Genomic DNA, 19,852 nt, shown 5'->3' on the forward strand with positions numbered 1-19,852 from the left:
TCAAACATACTAAATTTTTCTAATGAGCAGTTATAAAGTAGTTCTTATATAAAGTGGTTAATAAATACTTTACTATAGTTATATAAAAAAATTGAGAAATGAAACAACTTACCTTTTTGCCCATGACGACTGCTGAATTTGTCTCCAATTTCTGGACGCCTTGTCTGTCTCAGCAGCATTTTGATCAGAAAAGCATCTTCAGCATTCGAAGATATCATCACTTTTTCAATATATGAATCCGTTGCCCCTTTGTAGCTAATATTAAGAGGAAGTCACTAAAGCAGAGTTTTCAAACTGCCCTTTGTGAACCTATCACCCTGGCCATATTTTATGTAATACCTATCACAGAATATTTTGACATTCCCATTTTGGGCTCTGAAAAAATGACTTTCATTTTTCAATAACAAATTCAAATGTGACAATTTCCCTGGTACAGTCCTAGTTTAAAATGGCTAACATTTATTATGAGGCAGGCATAATGCAGTTTAATCTTCACCACACATACTATTCACATGTTGTTATTCCTTTACAGGAAATAAGGAATAAGGAAAACTTATAGGAAAACTGATGCTAAGAGAGGTTAATAAGCACTTGTCCAGGACACATGCCTCATACAAAGCAGACCTGGGATTTGAGCTGGAACCTGTTACTCAACTCCAAATTATTAACCACTTTTTAAATATTACTTTTATCTACTCAGCTCTCCCATCGTGAATTTTTTCACACACTTCACCTCTTATCTGTTTTTCATACCATTATTCAGAGTCTACTCTGTGTCAGATCCTTGTAGGCTCTGGACATACAAAGATTAAGTAGACATGGTTCTTGCCCCAAAGAAACACACAACCAATAAAGGAGGAGAGAAAGGTAAGTGCAAGAAGGTTATCAGTGGTATGGGGAAGAGGAAAGGCCCAAGGGAGATGACAGTCAGTCCTACCAGGGGCTGGGGATGACAGTGGTAGCAGGGAGGGGCAGGCTATCAAGGACTGCTTCCCAGAGGAGGGGACCCTAGAGCTGAGTCCTGACCAGAGGGAATGAAATTCCAGGCAGAGGGAGCAGCATGAGTAAATGCACTGAAGTCAGATGGAACATTTGGAGAATAAGAGACAATTTACTAGAAATATGGGGGCCAATGTGCAAAAGGGTAGGGTTAGAGACGTATGCCAAGGGTCACGGACAGTCGTGTATGTATTACTATTTCATCTGGCCTTTATCCTACAGGCAACACTGTCACTGAGAGTTTTACTCAATCTACTCAAGTTTTATTCTAGTTGCTCAATAGAGTAACATGAAGAGATGAGTAATTTAGGGGAAAAAATTACTCTGGCAGTAACAGAGAGAGCCTGAGAGATGTGGGGAGGTACAAGACTGGAGGCAGCTAAGTGGTCACCAATAACTACGAGTCCGGCAGGAGAGGAGGGCCAAACTCAGACAGCTACAGCTGTCATCGGTGGATTAGAGAACTGCTAAGGAGAGAGAACTTACAGGATTTACCAAATTAAGGTTTGTAATGGAAAGGAGTCAGGATGGCAGTGCCACTCACCAAGGGAGGGACCCAGAAGGAGCATGTCTGAGGCTGGGGTAGGCGAGGGGAGAAAGATGGTTTGGATCTGGGTTTGGGGCCCCTGCTGTCCAGGTGCTGGTTTGGAGCTGAAACTGGGCAGATGTCTATCTGGGAGTCACCAGCCAAAAGGAGCTAACTTCCAATTTCCTCTATTCCTTCTTTTTAAAAACCTTTCAATGTATTTCCAATACATACGTGATGGGCACATCTTTGTACTGCGGCTGCTGGGGCACATTACTTCCTTCCAAGGGAATCTGAGTCACTGTGGGCATGGACTTATTTACAAGCACTTGCTTGTTTTCTACTTTCTCACCTAAGAAAGAGAGAAGGGTTGTTAGACAAATCACTATCATCTGTATGGAACACGAAGATTATTGGTGCATAAAATCATGTGATTAGACTTGGTGCATGAAATCCAGACATGGAAGAAAGAAGAGTCCACACAGTGGGAACTAGAGTTCAACAGGGCTTGTCTGTAATTTTGCAAGCCCATTTGAAAAACCCATAGATTAAGATCACACTGTGTATAAAATTAAGAAACTCATTTAGGAGACCATATTAATGCGAGAAAATTCATGTCAATAGGTAGCAATTTAAAATATCTCATTGAGTGTTAGAACAGGTTTGGGCCACTTACTAGTTATTTCAACCAGTAATAAGTCACCACCAACCTAACCTGGACAATGAGAAAATACAAATATTTCTTTGATTTTCCCGCTATTCTCACCTTTGCTTGGTACCTGTTCATGGTAAGCTCAAAGACCAACTACTACACTACTGTCACTGCGCTTATTTTCCCTGCCACAGCACCCAAGTTTAAGAGTACAAAGGCAGCAAGAGGGAGGGGAAGCCATGTACCACGTGGCTCGGGGCACCACGGCGGATGCAGCATCACCGCCCAGCACTCACCCCCTGGGCAGCATCCGTGGGCAGGGCTGTGTGGACTTCCTCTCCTAGCCACCTTTCCAACCCAGCCCCCCTTCTCGCCACCTCCCCACGGCTCCTGTCGCCTAGCGGCCTCAAGAGCTCTCATTTGGCCCCCTCTATCTTTGCTCCCTTCTACTTTCTTCTCCACACTGCGCCCTGCCCCTCCCCCCCATCCCCATAGGCACACTGGCCTTCCTCTGGGTCCTTTAGTGAGCGAGCTGCAGGATACCTGCACAAGCCCTTCCCACGCCTAGACATCCCCCACTTCTGCTTCACGGGTTAACTCTACTTATCCTGCAGCTGCTGGTCATCTCCCCGGGGAAGGCTACCTCGACCTTCCTGACTAGGTCAAATACTCTTGCCATAAAATTGCCCCATAGCTCCTTACATGATTCCTTAACCTGGTTGCAATTTGACCTATGTTTGTGTGCGATCCTTTGATCAACGTTAGTCTCCCACACTAGCCTACAAGACTCATCGGGGCAGGGGCTGTGGGTTGTATCAACAAAATTCATCACAGGTTTATAAGTACAACAGAGTCACAATTTTTAGTGGAAGAGGATTCTGAAGTCAGTTTGTAAGCTAAATGCACAAATGATGAAATACTGCTGTAGATGCAGGGACACGACCTTATTCTAAATATTTCCTTAAAGTGGCTTTATTCAAAATAATAAGTAGAAAAGTATAACTAGAATAGATTGCTGTTATGTAAAAACGTATGCACAGAAAAACAGACTGGAAGGAAATTCATCAAAAGTGACCACACTGGTTGAATTAGGAGAGGGTTTTACAGGTTGCTATTTTTTTCTGCCCTGTATACCAAACATTTAGAAATACTGTTGAATAACTTTCATAATTTAAAAATGTATACATGAAAAAAATTTTTTAAGGCTTTTACCTGGAGAACAAATACCATCTGCATCTAAAATTTCATGTCGCCAGATGGGTTTCCTTGTAGCAGCATCCAACATCGGCCCCATCACTTTATCAAAAGTCTGATTGGTATATCGTTTCAAAGTACATTTAGCATTTTTATATACAAGGCAACGCCCAAAGCCTAAAATGAAACCAAAATGGGTTCAGAACCACAAGTAATATGAAACTATGAGAGGTCAAGATTTGTGTTATTCAACAACCCACCACACTCTACCTCCCTTCCCCGCCAAAAAAACACCCCCAAACTGCTCTACATTTAGATAATCTGAGACTGGCCAAACCATATAACAATCTGATAACTTGAAGAACTGGCTCAGGATCTCTACTAACCATATTAACACTAGAATCTCTACAACCATTTTCCAGCATGGAATATACCTTGTCAGGTTGGAGGAAAGTGAGAGAAACCTAAGAATGTCACTGGGATTCTTTGAGAGCACAGAGCCATAGCACATGAAAACTGGAAAGGGCCTTAGAGATCACCTGGCTTAACCCCTGTATCCTACAGGTGCTACGAGTGAGTAGCAGAGAAATTAAGTGGCCAAGGTCACCCAGCAAGGTGGTGGCTGAGTTGAGACAGACCGAGTTCACTGATCAGCCAGCATTCTTCTCATACATCATTTTGGTGCATAACTTCTGCTAACCTTCTCTGGAAGGTTTTCCTTTTGCTGATTTTGGCATTTAGAGGAAGTCCCAAACAAGCAAACAAAAACATTTAATTTTTCTCCAGAGAGGAGAGAGAATAAAAAGGACCGATCAAATAATTTTTATGGGAGAGACAGTTCACCGCTGCCCTGAAGATTAGAGTTTACTTTGATTACATTTTTAGACCACATTTATCTAGTGGATGAGGGAAAAGTTCTAGGACCAATTAACAATCTAAACATTAAGAAAAGTAAGCAAAATGAACAGAAGAAAACCTTTAGATGGAGCAAAAAACTCAACCACTGAATCCCATAAAAAGATTCGTCAGTTGTTCAAAAGAGCTGTCAATCCTGCACTAAATAACATTTCCTAACATGCTATGGCTGTATTTCTTTTTTCCCCTTTGGCCAAGCAGTTATTTTAAACTGGATTCTCCCTCTAGTCTCCTGAGGATATATTGAGCCATGTCAGAGTTCACTTAAACAGGAAAAAGTCTCCAGATTAAATGCCAGCTATTACTGAAGAAATAAATGCATGGCTGTAAAATCCTCTGCTTATGATTCTCCACCAAAAGCAGAACTCTTTCAAGAAATCTAAGAATGTGAGTCAGAAAATCAATCAGGGAAGAGTGGATTTCTAAATAAAATCTCACTGCTCTAATGTAATTTTTTAAATATGAAGGTGACCATGCGATGTAACAACACACTTCTACAACTGGATAGTAGATGAAGATATTTGTGTGTCTTCGAGAAAGGTCTTCGTCATTATGGCTCCTGGTAAATTGTGTATGGCCATAATAAACTCGGCTCAGAGAGCCAGCTGCTTTGGAAACATTACATGATCTTGAAATTTTGTACAATGGCCATTAAGTACAACGTGCTGGAGTGCTGTGTGAATATGAACTGCATGAAATCAGAAGCGTTTTCTTCTAAGTGTAAATGGACATTTTATTTACAGGTGGGAGCTTAAAAGCAAGAGGACAGTAAACTCAGATCATTAAATTGTGTTGTGGAGTTTCTGACAGATATCACAAAGTCTTCAGATTTCCACATAAATGTAACCAGTTAATCAGAAAGGAAAACACCTAGTTTTAAAGCATGGCTGTTGTCATTTGGAGGAAAAAAAGAGGCATAAATTAAGTGCAGCCAACATTAATGCCAAAGACACATGTCTAGGAGTACTATTATGGCTGCCTAGCAACTAGGAAGAGTGAAGGGGAAGGCAGAGTGGGTACGCAGGGAGGAAGGAGAGAAACAGATGATGAAGACAGAAGTCAGACCGAGGATCAGGTGATGGCTAACAAACCACCGAGTGGGGACCTGCAAAAGTAAACTGTCAAAACCGGGGAAGAAAAACGTAAAAACAATGAGCCAGGGTTTGTGTATGTGTACTTTTATCATTTTGCTAACAAAAAGGTACAGCATTATAGGGTTGAGATATACAATTAAAAAAATAGCCTTTTACATACAAATATTGCTACTGGCCTCTCAAACAGGTTTGTTGTTGAATATATAACTATTTTCAAAAAACGTATTTCACTTATTGTAATTCCTGCTAGGAAATAAACAAGTTCTTACACATTTTCTGTTGAATTGTCTCAAGTCAGCAATAAATTAAAATAAAGGAAAAAAAAAGATTCCTTATTAATACTTAACTAATACCTCTATATAATATTCATTTAAAAAATGTTAACACCAAGACATCACCACCTCCTGTTTGTATATTATAAAATTCAAATCACTTGAAACTGACATTACCATTTTGACATCAAGTGACTTTCAAGTCGATCATGCCTGTATCTAAATCTGCACCAAGCACCTCTGGTGTTAGAGCTTTGAAAATTCACTTACCTCTGTCCAAGGAAGCCTTGTTTAAAACAAGAGCATCTTCTATATCATAGCCACTATAACTCATCACAGCAACTGTCGCATTCTGTCCAGCTGGCAGTTTCTCAAATTCTATCAACTCAATAGTCTTTGTTTTAACCATGGGTTTTTGTGGATATGCCAGGAGATACATGAGAGTATCAATTCTGTTCCGCTGGTTGTATCCAATGGTACCTTCATTGATATTGGAGAAAATGAAATGCAACTTTCTATTATATCAAATAATTAGGTACCAATGAATACAGAGATAAACACATTAATTTTACTAATTAGATGAAGAAAATCTTCAGGTCAAATATTTAAAGAGCAATACTCTCACAGTGATTAACAACTTTTAAAAACAATTTTTCTCAGTTATGTTAAAAATCCTACAAAGAAGAAAAATCACATTCAAGGTATACTAATCTAAGTAATTTCAACTTTTTGGATTTATAAAATTGATCCCATTTGAAGAGTTTTAGTCTCCACTGGTTAATTTCACATGTTGGTTAATTTCACATGTAAGTCAACAATTCTGTATTTGGTTCTACTGTGTTCCAGGCACATTTCCAATTGCAATTGGAGAACACCCCCCAGTGCTGAGAGGCAAAAAGCTTATACAGTAGGACAAACAGATACATTTCATCAAAAGAAATCAACAATTACAAATGTTCTAAATGAAAAGAAAGCAGGAAAAATGGGAGGGAACAGGATGAAGAGGAGAGTGAAAGCAGAGAAGAGTAGACTTATCCATTTGCTTAACTATTCATTTATTAAGCAGTTAATAAACACCTACTCTGTGCCCAGCATTGGAGATAAAATGGGGAAAGGCAGGGTCCCTTCCCCTAGGGAATCCAGGGCCCTGTCCAATCAGGGATAGGCTTTTCTCTCCTTAGCAATCAGCCTTTCCACCTGATGGGACCTTGGAGGGGTATCACTGTCATCTGAAAGTGAAACCAGAATGTTACCTACCCTTCTCCTTTTTCTCCATTGGGGTGCATTAGGGTTCAAAGACCTGCCTGAGAAAAGGCTTTCAGTCTCCTGGGCTTGTGAACACACAATCACTCCTACTCAGAGACCTTAAAAACCAGGAAACTCGTGTTTGTCCTACTGTTGAGCTTGAGCGTGGGCTTCTCCCAGGTATCTCTTCCTTCCTGCCCTGAGTGGCGCATCTACAACCCTCACCCACCCCAAGACGTTAACGTGCCACTTAATGGAGTTAAGCTTTAATGTGAGCAGATACCAAAACCCAGTATTTATTTTCTTTACCTTTTTCTCTTATGGTCATTAAATCAATGGTGATTTCAATTCAGGGATGAAAATAACCTATTCAGGCAGCAAAAATGGTATGGTACAATACTCCTTGACGATTACTATAGAAAGAAATAATGAAATCTGTAGGGCTCTAAAGAAACGAGCACCTGGTACAGTGCTGGGCTCACTACCGATGCCCAATAAATGTCAAGTAAATGAAATTATGAGAATACATATTTGTGCTTAAATCTCTAGAAAATTTATCAAGCGTCAGCTGAAAAACAACAGCTAAACTGAACCTCATCAAATTTTTGTCAAGTTTACACTATAAATTGCCAATTAATGTTATTTTAGTGCCAACTAATAAACTGGGCAGGATACCTGGTAATCACTTCCTGTTTTAGAAAGAAAACTGTTGCTGCTTGGATTGTTCACTGACAATAAGTTGGTTCTTTTACATGAAATCATTTCAAATTTACGTTGAGATTTCAGCTCCAATGAGACAAAGATGCAGGCAATGTCCCACTAGGCTGCCAAACATGTCCTCTGAAACCTGAGACGAGCATTATTATGCAGCAGGGAAGCATAGCTGCCTGCACCTCTAAACAATGGTGAAAGAGATGGGATCCTGCTATAAATTGTGCTACCAGGCCCCGAACTTAATTCTTGGGCACTGCAACTGACCATCGAATAGATGAACAGCAAAATGGTTTCGCAGAAGTTTGGTGCTTGTGATCTCAACAGAAATTTTTCTTTAAAGACTTTTTAAAGAAGTTGTAGGCGTATACATATATACACAACTTTAGCAGCACTGACAACGGGTGTGTAGGTTAAAACATGATTTATAAACTATGACTTCTAAATTATAAAACTTCCAAATGCCACCACACACCACAATTTTTATAAAAGTTATGAACGACTGGTTACTTTTACCAATAAGCAAGCTTTTTCGAGAAAATGTCATGTAGAAATTACATTATAACACTAGCCTGTGGTGAAGCACGTGCTCAAACTGGGATGCCTCTATTAGTATTTTCAGCTATCTTAAGGGCACTGCATATATATAATAACTAACACAACAAGAATATATCTATAAGCTGAATTCTCCTTCTACTGTCCCATTTTGGTATAACTATAATCTCCAATGATTTCATTTTCTTACTACCCAGGACATAATCTTTCCTATAAACTCTTATTTTCTTGATCAAAACTTTCTTAAGGAGTCACAAGTTGGCATAACAAGGTACGTAAATGCACGTTAAAACAGTGAAGAAGTTTATTATTTTAAAGTGAGATGAAAAAAAGTAAGGATGCACATAGTTTAGAAAATGTATACCGAGAAACATAAAATGAAGTTTTATATATTTAACTATTGTTTCCATCCTCCTTTGCCCAACTTCTTTTTATTTAATCAATATTATTGAATTACAATAAACTTCACCCATTTAAAGTGTACAAGTTGATGAGCTCTGACAGATATATGCATCTGTGAAACCACCACCAGAGTCAAGATCCAGAACATTCCCAATACTCCCAAAAGGTCCCTCTCTCTGCCCCTGGTCCCAGGTAACCAAGGATCTGTTTATCAGTATAGATCAGTTTGCATTTTCTGCATTTTATATAAATGGAATCATACAGTATGTACACTCTTGTGCTGCTTCTTTCATGTAGCATGATTCTGGGATGCATCCACATGGCTGTGTGTAACAGAGTTCATCCCTTTTTATTGCTAAGCAGTACTCCATCATATGAATATACATTTTGTTTATCCATTCAACTGTTGATGGATATTTGGGATGTTTCCCATTTGGGGCTACTGTGAATAAAGTTTGGGGCTACTGTGAATAAAGTTGCTATGAACATTCAAGCACAAGTCTTTGTATATTCATTTCTCTTGAATAAATACATAGGAGTGATGTTTCTGCGTTGTTTGCTGAGGGTATGGTTAACTTTCAGAAACAACTTAAGAATTTTCCAAAGTGATTTTACTATTACATTTTCATCAGTGTGTGAGCATTCTGGCTGCTCCACATCCTCACAAACACTTAGAACGTCAGTCTTTTTCATTTGAGTCGTTCTAATGAGTGTGCAGTCATATCTCACAGAAATTTACATTTACCTGATGACTAATAACGTTGAACATATTTTCATAAGCTTATTGGTTATTCCTTTGTGAAGTGTCTGAGTTTTTTGTTTCCGTTTTACTTGGGTTGTCTTATTATCGAAGAGTTCTTTGTATATATATTGGATACAAATCCTCTATCAGATATATGTATTGCAAATACCTTCTCCCATTCTGTGGCTTAACGGTGTCTTTCATATTCTGAACAGTTTCTTTCAAAGAGAAAAAGTTTAATTTTGAGAAAGTCCAATTTATTAATTTTTCCCTTTTTTATAGTTTGTGCTTTTTGTGTTCTATCTAAGAAATATTAGGTGATTTGAGTGCACAAGGATTTTTGCTTAAGTTTCCTTCTGTAAGTTTTACAGTTTTAGCTCTTACATTTAGGGCTGTGATTCATTCTGTATTAACTTTTTGTATGGTATGAGGGAGAAGCTGATGTTCCTTTTTTTCTATATAGATACTGAGACATTTTATTTTGTTGAAAAGATTTTCCTTTCCTCTAAATTACCCTGATATATTCATCAAAAATCAATTGCCCATAAATGTGTGGGTCTATTTCTGGATTCTGTTCCATTGATCTATATGTCTACCCTTACGTCAGTATCATTACTGTGGTTTTAGGGTAAGTCTAAATACCAGGTTGTATGTCTTCCAACTTAGTTCTTCATTTCAAAGATTGTTTTCAAAAATCTGCATCTGATTTCTTAACAATTTTAATGTGCTCAGAGATTTATTCGTTGTTGAAACATTTATTAAGTACCTACTAAACTGGCACTAGGCTAGGCCCAAGGGATATAGTAATAAATAACAGACATAGTCCCTGTCCTCAAGGAACTTATAATCTATGGTCTAGCAGGGAAGGTACCTTCATCATGACCCACAGCGAACTGGAAAAAGTGAGGAAAGAAGTTAGTTTCAGTGGAGAAAAATTTTAGTAAGTTTTATAAATGTCATGGTATAACAGATATAATGTAACTTCTTATAAGTTTCTCAACCAAACTGGAATTCAGTTTCCTTGTCAGAAACAAAAAAGGTATGTATTATAGTTGACAGGATTATTAAGATGATTTAAAAGAAATGTACGTAAATCAGTTGGGTATTCACTAAGTGGAAGCATTCATTATGACTAATATTAACAATATTAGTAATGAAAATATACACCCATCACCCTGCAATACCACCCATTCTACCTCCAACTCTAACCCGATATAATGAACTTCAATTTTACCTCAATTTTAAGTGCTCATTATTAACATTCTAGTCTCAGGAACTGTCACATAAGCTTACATCTAAAATAGCTACAATGATCATATATTTTTTTAACCAACAGAATTCTAAAAAAGAATTGCCAGGGATAATTTGGTCAAGACACCTTTTCATTTTGTATCCCCAAATGGATAAAAAAATAAATAGTCTAAAAAAAAATCAAACAGAAAGTGGGAGAAGAGGAGATGCAGAATGAAACAACATTTTATGAGGATCTTTGTATATTATGTGTTTTTAATACTTTAAAATTCTCCAGCCTATTTCTAGTACATCCCATCCTACTGTAAAGTGGGGGATACAAGAGAAGGAACTACCCACTTAAGAAGCGACTGTATTGAAAACAAAAACCAAAACAGAAGTTGCATTAGCTCCTGACTTTAAAAAAACAAAAAACAAAACAGTCCCGGCAATTTGGAGTTGAAGGAGGAAGGGGTGGTGAGAAGGAGCGGGGGCTGGAGGAGGTATGTGATGCATATTCATTAACCGAGCTGATAGTGACTAAAAGATCCTTTTAAAGAGGAGAAAGTGTTCCACTAGAGGATTGCCAACTAATAAAATGGGCAGGATATGAAAGTGTGACTCATGTGAACTTGGCGTCTGGCGCCAGGGAGAGAGCATACAATGCAGCCCCATCACACAGCCTTCACTTGTAGCACTGAGTGACCTGGAGACCTTGCCATTTCCACACACGTCTACCTGACTTCTTGCTCTGAACCATGTCACCACAAACAGAGCCATATCCATGGAAGGGAGGTGTTCCCCAGTAGCACAGTAAGACGCCGTGTGGAAACTTGAACTTTATGAATAATTTAAAGAGCCTCAGATTTAGGAAACACCCTCTGCTGGTGTTTCATGTTGGAATCAAGTCAGCCCTCTCTTATGTACAAGGTAAGGCTCTCAGTCTCTGTGGTTTGTGCTGTCTTGGTCTCCTTCGTAGTGACAGGAAATGACTTTCTCTTCTTTTTTCACTCTGTTGAATGGGAGGGACTGGTAGTAAAAGGTATATAGTAAACTTCCAGGTTGGTAAGAATATTTAGCAAATTAATTCTGGGATCTTGTCTTTCACTTTCCACATGGACTAACAGATGAACAGCAACTAAAATATTATGTTAGAAAATCCACACAGAATCTCTGAGATGTATATAGTCTTCAGCATGGCTAATATTTAAAATGGGATAGAGTGACTTTTAGTTATCAGCTGTCAAGACAGCAGGCAATGAAAATGAATCCGAGAAGTCCAACTCAAAGAGCCAGGTCTCTGTTCTTCAGACCTGGGTCTCTGTTCTGGGTCTCTCCCTCTGCCGGCCTCTTTCCTTTTGCGAGTTTTCCTATAGACCTCGCTCAATACTTCCGCAGCTACTACAGTGTCCAAAGAGCAAGGTGGCCTTCTCATGTGCAAACTTTAAATATACTTTAATCTCATGGCTTTTCTTTCCAGTCAGGTGTTTTATAATAACAAACAGTAACAAAGGCTTTTTTTTTATTACTTAAGATATTCAGTGGCTTTTGTCTTCCTAGCGTCAGCAGTCACGTCAGAGGATTGTATCCAAGGAGCTAAATGTGCAGGACCCAGGGTCAGAGCAGCTGAATACACCAACCTCAGAAAACACAGACAATGAATTGCAAATGACACTCAAAACAAAACGAGAAAAAAAACCTTCACACAGAAAACTACAAAAGAACTCTACAGACACTGAATTGGCTTTCTGTATACACTGATCCTGCTTAACTGTGTGTGGTAACTAGCCGAACGTTTCAGATACTCATGGCTACAAAATAAAAGGCTTTTTTTTTTTTTTGGTAGGAAGAGGAGTTACAAAAATAAAAATATTATTTCTTTCATTCAATCACTTCTTTATTTTTTAAAAAAAAAAGATTTGCCAAGTGGAGATAGATGCAGCTCTTTCTGTTTCAATCTTCAAACACACTAAAGAGCGGCATTAGCGATGAAGTGATTAGTCTTCCGTTAATTCTGCTGAAAGTTCTACACAAAAGGTGTATTGTTTCAGCTGGGATTCACATCATGAAACAAAATGGTTTGGTAAACCCAATAGAAGTGATAGCCCTTTCATGACACACAGGATTCAGTACTGTATATTTCAACTTGTTAGCAAGTCAGAAGCACAAGCGGGAAATCAGCCTACACTGCTGCTGAGTATGAATGGGAAAGGCTAAATTGATGAGCCGCTGTTTAGATTTTCCCACTGGGAATTATTCTGAACTGTCCAGGCATTACATCATTCAGGTAAATGGTAGCAGGACAACATGCTTCTTATGTCTTTGTTGCCAACCAAAGGGCAATATAAAAACTCGAAAGGAAATACATACTCTTTATCTGTAGGAGAAACAGAATGACTTAATTGTCAAGCTATGGTCAACTGCAGCTAATTGTAAGTAACTGAGCAGCTAACTGCATTCTGGTTGTTGCCCAAATGCAATGCAGAAACCTTTTACAGTTTCTTTATGAACCTCCTTGTATCATACTTTAAATCAGAGATGACAAGTCATATTGATGTCATAGACATATATGAAAATAAAACCTATTAACCTTATTAGGATTTAAATGAGTTTTAAAAACATTTCAAAAAAAAGCTTATAAGCAAAACTGTTTTTGCTAGTGTCCTCTCTGTATCCTCTTCAAGACAAAACTCAAACTCCCCAACATATGGCATCTCTCCACCACGCTTCTATGTCCATACTACAGCATATACTATACAAAACGACCCACACACTGCTTGCTTACGTTTCCATACCTGTGAGAAACACTCAGTATCTTTCAAGGCTCAGTTCAGTTCTAGTCTTCAGAAACAGCCCACTCTCTAACCTTAGGTGTTTTTTCTGCTTAGTCTCTTAGATTCTGGCTATCATCTACTATGGCATTTATCAGACTATACTGAATTACTGTTGTATTTGTTGGTCTCTCCTGCTAGACTGTGAACTCACTGAGGGCAGGGCTCTGTGTTATCTCTATATTTTAAGGTTCCAGCCTCAATGATTGGTTTATTATTGATGCTCAATAAATGTTACGGATGATAAATAAATTAATAGATAAATGAATGAAAGGGAAGAAAAACAGAAAGAAGAAAGGAAAATGAACTCAGAAAATGGTGTGACACATACTGAGTGTTTCAGGAGCTATAGGAGCAATGGCGTGGATATAATGGGTTCAATGACTGTCACCCAGACAATTACTAAGTACATTCTAATACACACTGTGCATCTTTATCTCTATTGCCTTTTGCTCTCCTCCCTTAACCTCGAGTTTTCCTGCTCTTTCTTCCATCTCTCCTGCTTAACTACTTACATTTATATAGGGCTTTTCTCTTTATATTTACCCCCTTGTAATTCTGTGATAGTTATTATATATCCCTTTGTTTGGTCAAGAGTACAAGTTCAGAGAGGTTTTCTCCATTTTTGTTTAAGCTTTAGACATGACAGGGGCACCTACAAGCACTGCAGAATTCCACACACAACCTCCTGAGTTTGGTAACACTCAGGTGTTAGCAACGCCTGACCTGGCCCAACATGCAACACAAGTGAAGTAAGAGTAACACAGCAATTATACTCCAATTATACTCCAATAAAGAGCTGTTAAAAAAAAAAAAGAGGGGCTTCCCTGGTGGCGCAGTGGTTGAGAGTCCACCTGCCGATGCGGGGGACGCGGGTTCGTGCCCCGGTCCGGGAAGATCCCACGTGCCGCAGAGCGGCTGGGCCTGTGAGCCATGGCCACTGAGCCTGCGCGTCCGGAGCCTGTGCTCCTCAACGGGTGAGGCCACAACAGTGAGAGGCCCGCATACAGCAAAAAAAAAAAAAAAAAAAAAAAAGAATAAAGACATAAGTATTTATCCAAGTATTTAGAACCAAGTTCAAGGAGGAACTCTTACCCATGGCTTGTTTCCCCATGGCACACTGATATGTGTTTCTTGGGGACTGGTTGTGATGAGGGTACGGGATCAGGCCAGCACAAACGCCGAGAAGAGTGAAGGGTTCAATCTCCAAGTGGGTGGTATCTCTATCAAGTGAATTAAGAATCAGACATCTTAGGCACCAAGTATTAAAATAAATATCTCTTAAAGGGTATAAAAAAATATTACTATCTAGGTCCCTGAGGACTAAACTTAAAATTTAAGTTTACATAAATACATACAAAAATGTATATATATATATATATATATATATATATATAAAAAACACATACATTTATATCAATATAATAATAAAACCTCATAACAATAAAATTTGATGCTAGTAAAAATGATAGAAGAAAAATATACTTAAATAAAATATAACAGCAAATTATTTTTTTCAGTGAAACTAAAGAGTGAAACTTTTATTTGTAGAAATATAAGAGATAGGAGACAATATGGAATGCCTGTATAAAAAATAAAACATCATTACATACTAACTAATAATAATAACTCATTTAAAGAAATTACTATATTAAGCACATAGAAATGCAGTATCAAAAATACCTACATGGCACAACATTGTAAATCAACTGTACTTCAATAAAATGTCTTAAAAATAAATTTTTTTTAATATAACTATATGGATGAGTGGCCTGCTTTTCCCCACTTTTCCAACGTATATCAGTGAGAAAGTTGTATTACCATTTTAGAGAGAGGACTATATCCCCTTTAAGAATAGTTACTATAGACCTATGGGGACCAATTCTGTAACCACTAGCTAAGTGTGGCTATTGAGCACTTGTTAGACTAGAATGGCTGAGAAACTGAATTTTTAATTTTACTTAATTTTAATTATCTTACATTAATTTTAAAGCTCAAATTTATATTGAAATAGCTCAGTTCAGTTATTTTAAAACCTTTTAGTTATGTTTGTAACCACTTACATGTATTACTCTACTTTTTCAATTGTAAATGTTATGAAATCAGATCAAGTATTTCCAGTGAGGGACTTCCCTGGTGGCGCAGTGGTTAAGAATCTGCCTGCCAATGCACGGGACATGGGTTCAAGCCCTGGTCCAGGAAGATCCTACATGCAGCGGAGCAACTAAGCCTGTGCGCCACAACTACTGAGCCTGTGCTCTGGAGCCTGCAAGCCACAACTACTGAAGCCCACGCACCACAACGAAGAGTAGCCCCCGCTCACCGCAACCAGAGAAAGCCCGCGCACAGCAATGAAGACCCAACGCAGCCAAAAATAAATAATAAATAAAATACATTAAAAAAAAAGTATTTCCAATGAAAATTTAGCATCCAAATTGAGATGCAGTGTAAGTGCACAGCAGATTTTGAAGACTTAGTAGGAAAAAAAGGTAAAATATCTCAATATTTTCATATTGACTACATGTTGATATGATAATCTTTCAAATACACTGGGTTAAATAAAATTATTAAAATTAATTTCATCTGTTTCTTTTTACTTCTTTAATGTGGCTACTAGAAAACTTAAAGTTATATGGTGACTTGCATTATATTTTTATAGATACGGGGCACAAAGTAAGACTTGACGTAGTAGATGTTAGAATCTTGGTTACTTTCATAATATGTTTTTGCAGAAAATTCAGTTTTGGCTAAATGATAAAGCAACTCAGCTATCTGAATGGGAAAGGGCAGCCAGACTGTTTTTAAGTCTTGCTGAAAGTAACAGATCTCACATCCAGGATCTGTGGTCTCCAATGACCTTCTGTCCCTTCCTCAAGTGTTTCTGAAGCATAACGTTAATCATAATTTCAACAGTTTACAGTACTTCTTTTTTTTTTTTCCTGAGCCAAATGACATAACTTTTTTTTTATTCTTGATAGTCAAATTGAAATACAAAATAATTGTACCAAATTCCACTGAAATCAACAAATTGAGAGGATCTGATTTACCATCTCTTACATTTGTATTACAATTTAAATATACATTATATATCAACATAATACTTCATAGGTATATAATGAGGTGTTCTTATTTACTATTTCATAATTTTCCAAAGAAGATGTTTCTTCTTTTTTATGTGACTGGTGAAATTGAAATAGATTAATAATTATCTGTCTTATGTTCATCTTTTCTTAAAAATATGGAACGCTTCACGAATTTGCATGTCATCCTTCCACAGGGGCCATGCTAATCTCTGAATCGTTCCAATTTTAGTATATGTGCTGCCGAAGCAAGCACTACAGTACTTCTGAAGAGAAGTGATTTCCAAGATAACCCAACACATCATGGAAAATTAGTTGCAATGTACATGGCAAAAGATCTCCCACTTATACAGTTATCCAGCTATTTGTTTTTCATTACACATGTATTGAACTGTGTCCCTCGTTTGGTTAGAGAGGATGCTTTCCATGTAGTTCTTGGTTTGAAGAATATAATTCTGACCTTATGACCTCGCAGAACCTCAATCCTCTCAGTCACTTTAGGCCTTTGTCAGCAGAGAGGGAAGGGGCTCTAGGTTTTGTTTTCTTTGTTTCTGTTTTTTACAGAGAAACAGCTTATAGTGACATTTTATAGCCTAGAATAAAACAGTTTGTTTAAAATGTACTGTTCTGTTTATATACTGCCAATTTGACCAATGCAAATTAAAACTACTTTTTCCAATGTAAAGATTGGGGTAAGCTGAAAATGAAGAAGGTAAAGATCTAAGTTTCTTCTTTTTTCATGACAACAACATACATAAGATCATATACTATCTTACTATCTAATAATTATTGAAAGTCCAAACTTTGTAAAAGTCTGGATTCGAATTTTACAAAACAGAGAGGAATATTATTATTCAAAATTATAACCACCCTAAGTTTCTATCCTGAACAGGAAATAGGAGACTTCCTGTTCACTATGCATAAGGGCCTTAAATTTAGCTCAAATTAAGACTAAGTGACCTGTTGCTTGCAATAGTGAAAAAACTGGAAACAGCCTAAATAGTCATCAATAGGGGAACAATTAAGTAAGTTATCTATATGTAGTCAGACAATGTAATAAAAAGCAATTAAAATTATATATATATATATATATATAAATATATATACATACATTAATGTGGAAAAATATCCAGGATGATAATGTTAATTACATTAAGTTAAAAAATCAAGACACTGAAAAATAGCTGCAAAATGTATGTATGTTTGCCTTCACTTAGAAAAAAATCTAGAAGAGTATATATTAAACCATTTGCACTGGTTACTTCTGGAGGGTGGAGTTTGGCAGGATGGGGAATTACTTTATGCATTTCTACATTTTAACAAATGTCATAAGTATGAATTAATACCAATTTTTTCTTATTTTTAAAATAAATTAATTTGATGTATGGGATAGCGTGGTGATTGGGTGATATTGATAGTTATATTCCTTTATGGCAGTGAACAAAACAGAGAAAAATCCCTGCCTTCATGAAGCTTCTAGTGGTGGGAGACAGACAATACACAGATGCATCAACAAAATACACGTTTTACAGATTTTAAGATTTAAGCACTAGAAAAATAAAGCAGCAAAGAGGGGTGGTCAGAGGAGGGATTTCTACTTTAAATAGGGTGGTCAGGGAAACTCGCTGAGAAGGTGGTACCTGAGTGAAGACCTGGAGGATGTGAAGGAGTGAGCCATGCAGGTAGGTGACAGCGTTCCAGGTGGAGGGGACAGCCAGGGCAGAGGGGCTGGGGCAGGAGCATGAAGAGGCCAGTGTGGTTAAAACAGAGTGAGGGGGGAGAGGGAGGAGATGATGCTGCAGCCATAGCTTCCTTGTAGGAACGTGAAGGCCTCTGTAAGGACTTGAGAGGGAGATGGAAAGCCACAGGGTGGGGTGGGGCTGGGGGCGTGGTTTGAGAAGAGAAGTGACCAGACCATTCTGATCTATAAAGAACAGACTATATGGGAACAAGTGCAAAACTAGTCAGGAGCCTTTTGCAAGGATCCAGACAAGCAATGGCAGTGGCCTGCAGTAGGGCGGCAGGTGGAGGTGGTGAAAAGAGCTCAGATTCCGGGTATACTTTGAAAGTCCACACGGTATGTTACGAGATTAGATGTGGGTGTAGAGGGGAAGAGGAATCAAGGCTGAAACTGAGGTTTCTGGCTTGAGTAACCAGGATGGAATCGTTATTTGTGGGGTTACTATATAATTCTCCAGTCAATCTTTATTATTTATTTATTATTTTGCTGTACGCGGGCCTCTCATCACTGCGGCCCACCCCCCGCTGCGGAGCACAGGCTCCGGATGCGCAGGCTCAGCGGCCATGGCTCAAGGGCCCAGCCGCTCCGCGGCATGTGGGATCCTCCTGGACTGGGGCACGAACCCGCATCCCCTGCATCGGCAGGCAGACCCCCAACCACTGCGCCACCAGGGAAGCCCTCCAGTCAATCTTTAAACGAGGGGTATAAAAATAGTACTTTGAGAGATTCATACCTTTAAGGAATAAAAATTCTGCTGAAAAGCATTATTTATTAAATTACAGTAAGACAAAAATAAAGTGGTATATCTCATCTGGTAGTGGAAAACAGAAAACTACTTTCCTGACTGAAGACAAAAATAGTTATCAGGTGGCAGTATTAAACTCCCTAACCACTTAATAGCATAATTGCAAACATTCTAATTTCAGGTAAGTGGTACCTCAGCCACATGCAGCAGACAGCAAGTTATATAAATGTCCTATAATGTATTCCAAATGGAACAAAGATGTTTCTAAAAATATCACTGTTCTAGAAGAAACACTGTGAACATATCACCATTTCATGTCTATATTGCACATAAGTTTAGAGATATCTTTACAACATACAAGGTAGGGAATTCCTGCATTGACAACAGGAATTCAGACATCCACTGACAAAATCAACCCTGGAACAGATAAATACACCATTATGTAGCCTGATTCATTAGTTTAATTTTGGCAGTAATCGAGTATTAAAATCAGAGAAGCAATTCCTTTTAAGAAATGTACAGTGAGTGTAAAATGAAAAGGAAGGATAATTAAATCTAAAGATTATTCATTAGCAGTTTTGTGATACTCCTGGGATAAACTATGGGTTATGCTTCCTTAACAGTATACTTCTAACAGTTCCTACTAGGAATACACGATAGAATTGAAGATGAAGTGAAAAAAGAAGATAGTGTCTATCATCAGAACAGGTTTTTTGTTTGTTTGTTTTTTCCGGTATGCGGGCCTCTCACTGTTGTGGCCTCTCCCATCGCAGAGCACAGGCTCTGACGCGCAGGCTCAGCGGCCATGGCTCACGGGCCCAGCCGCTCCGCGGCATGTGGGATCTTCCCGGACTGGGGCAAGAACCCGTGTCCCCTGCATTGGCAGGCGGACTCTCAACCACCGCACCACCAGGGAAG

The 19,852-nt window shown here is 38.3% G+C and overlaps 1 protein-coding gene across 2 annotated transcripts in view; it reads right to left on the bottom strand.

Annotated features, from left to right (window-relative positions):
* POLR3B (RNA polymerase III subunit B) overlaps positions 1 to 19,852 on the bottom strand; it is a 117,165-nt gene that overhangs the window by 35,587 nt on the left and 61,726 nt on the right. For both annotated transcript variants that reach the window (XM_079938267.1, XM_079938266.1), the window contains exons 19-23: positions 14,464 to 14,591; positions 5,923 to 6,132; positions 3,390 to 3,548; positions 1,760 to 1,877; positions 113 to 255 (exon numbers count right to left, since the gene is read on the bottom strand). In XM_079938267.1, the coding sequence (XP_079794393.1) occupies positions 113 to 255; positions 1,760 to 1,877; positions 3,390 to 3,548; positions 5,923 to 6,132; positions 14,464 to 14,591 (758 nt within the window). The remainder of the gene's footprint in view (positions 1 to 112; positions 256 to 1,759; positions 1,878 to 3,389; positions 3,549 to 5,922; positions 6,133 to 14,463; positions 14,592 to 19,852) is intronic.

The sequence above is a fragment of the Stenella coeruleoalba genome (genome assembly GCF_951394435.1).
Source record: "Stenella coeruleoalba genome assembly, chromosome: 11".
Taxonomy (NCBI): domain Eukaryota; kingdom Metazoa; phylum Chordata; class Mammalia; order Artiodactyla; family Delphinidae; genus Stenella; species Stenella coeruleoalba.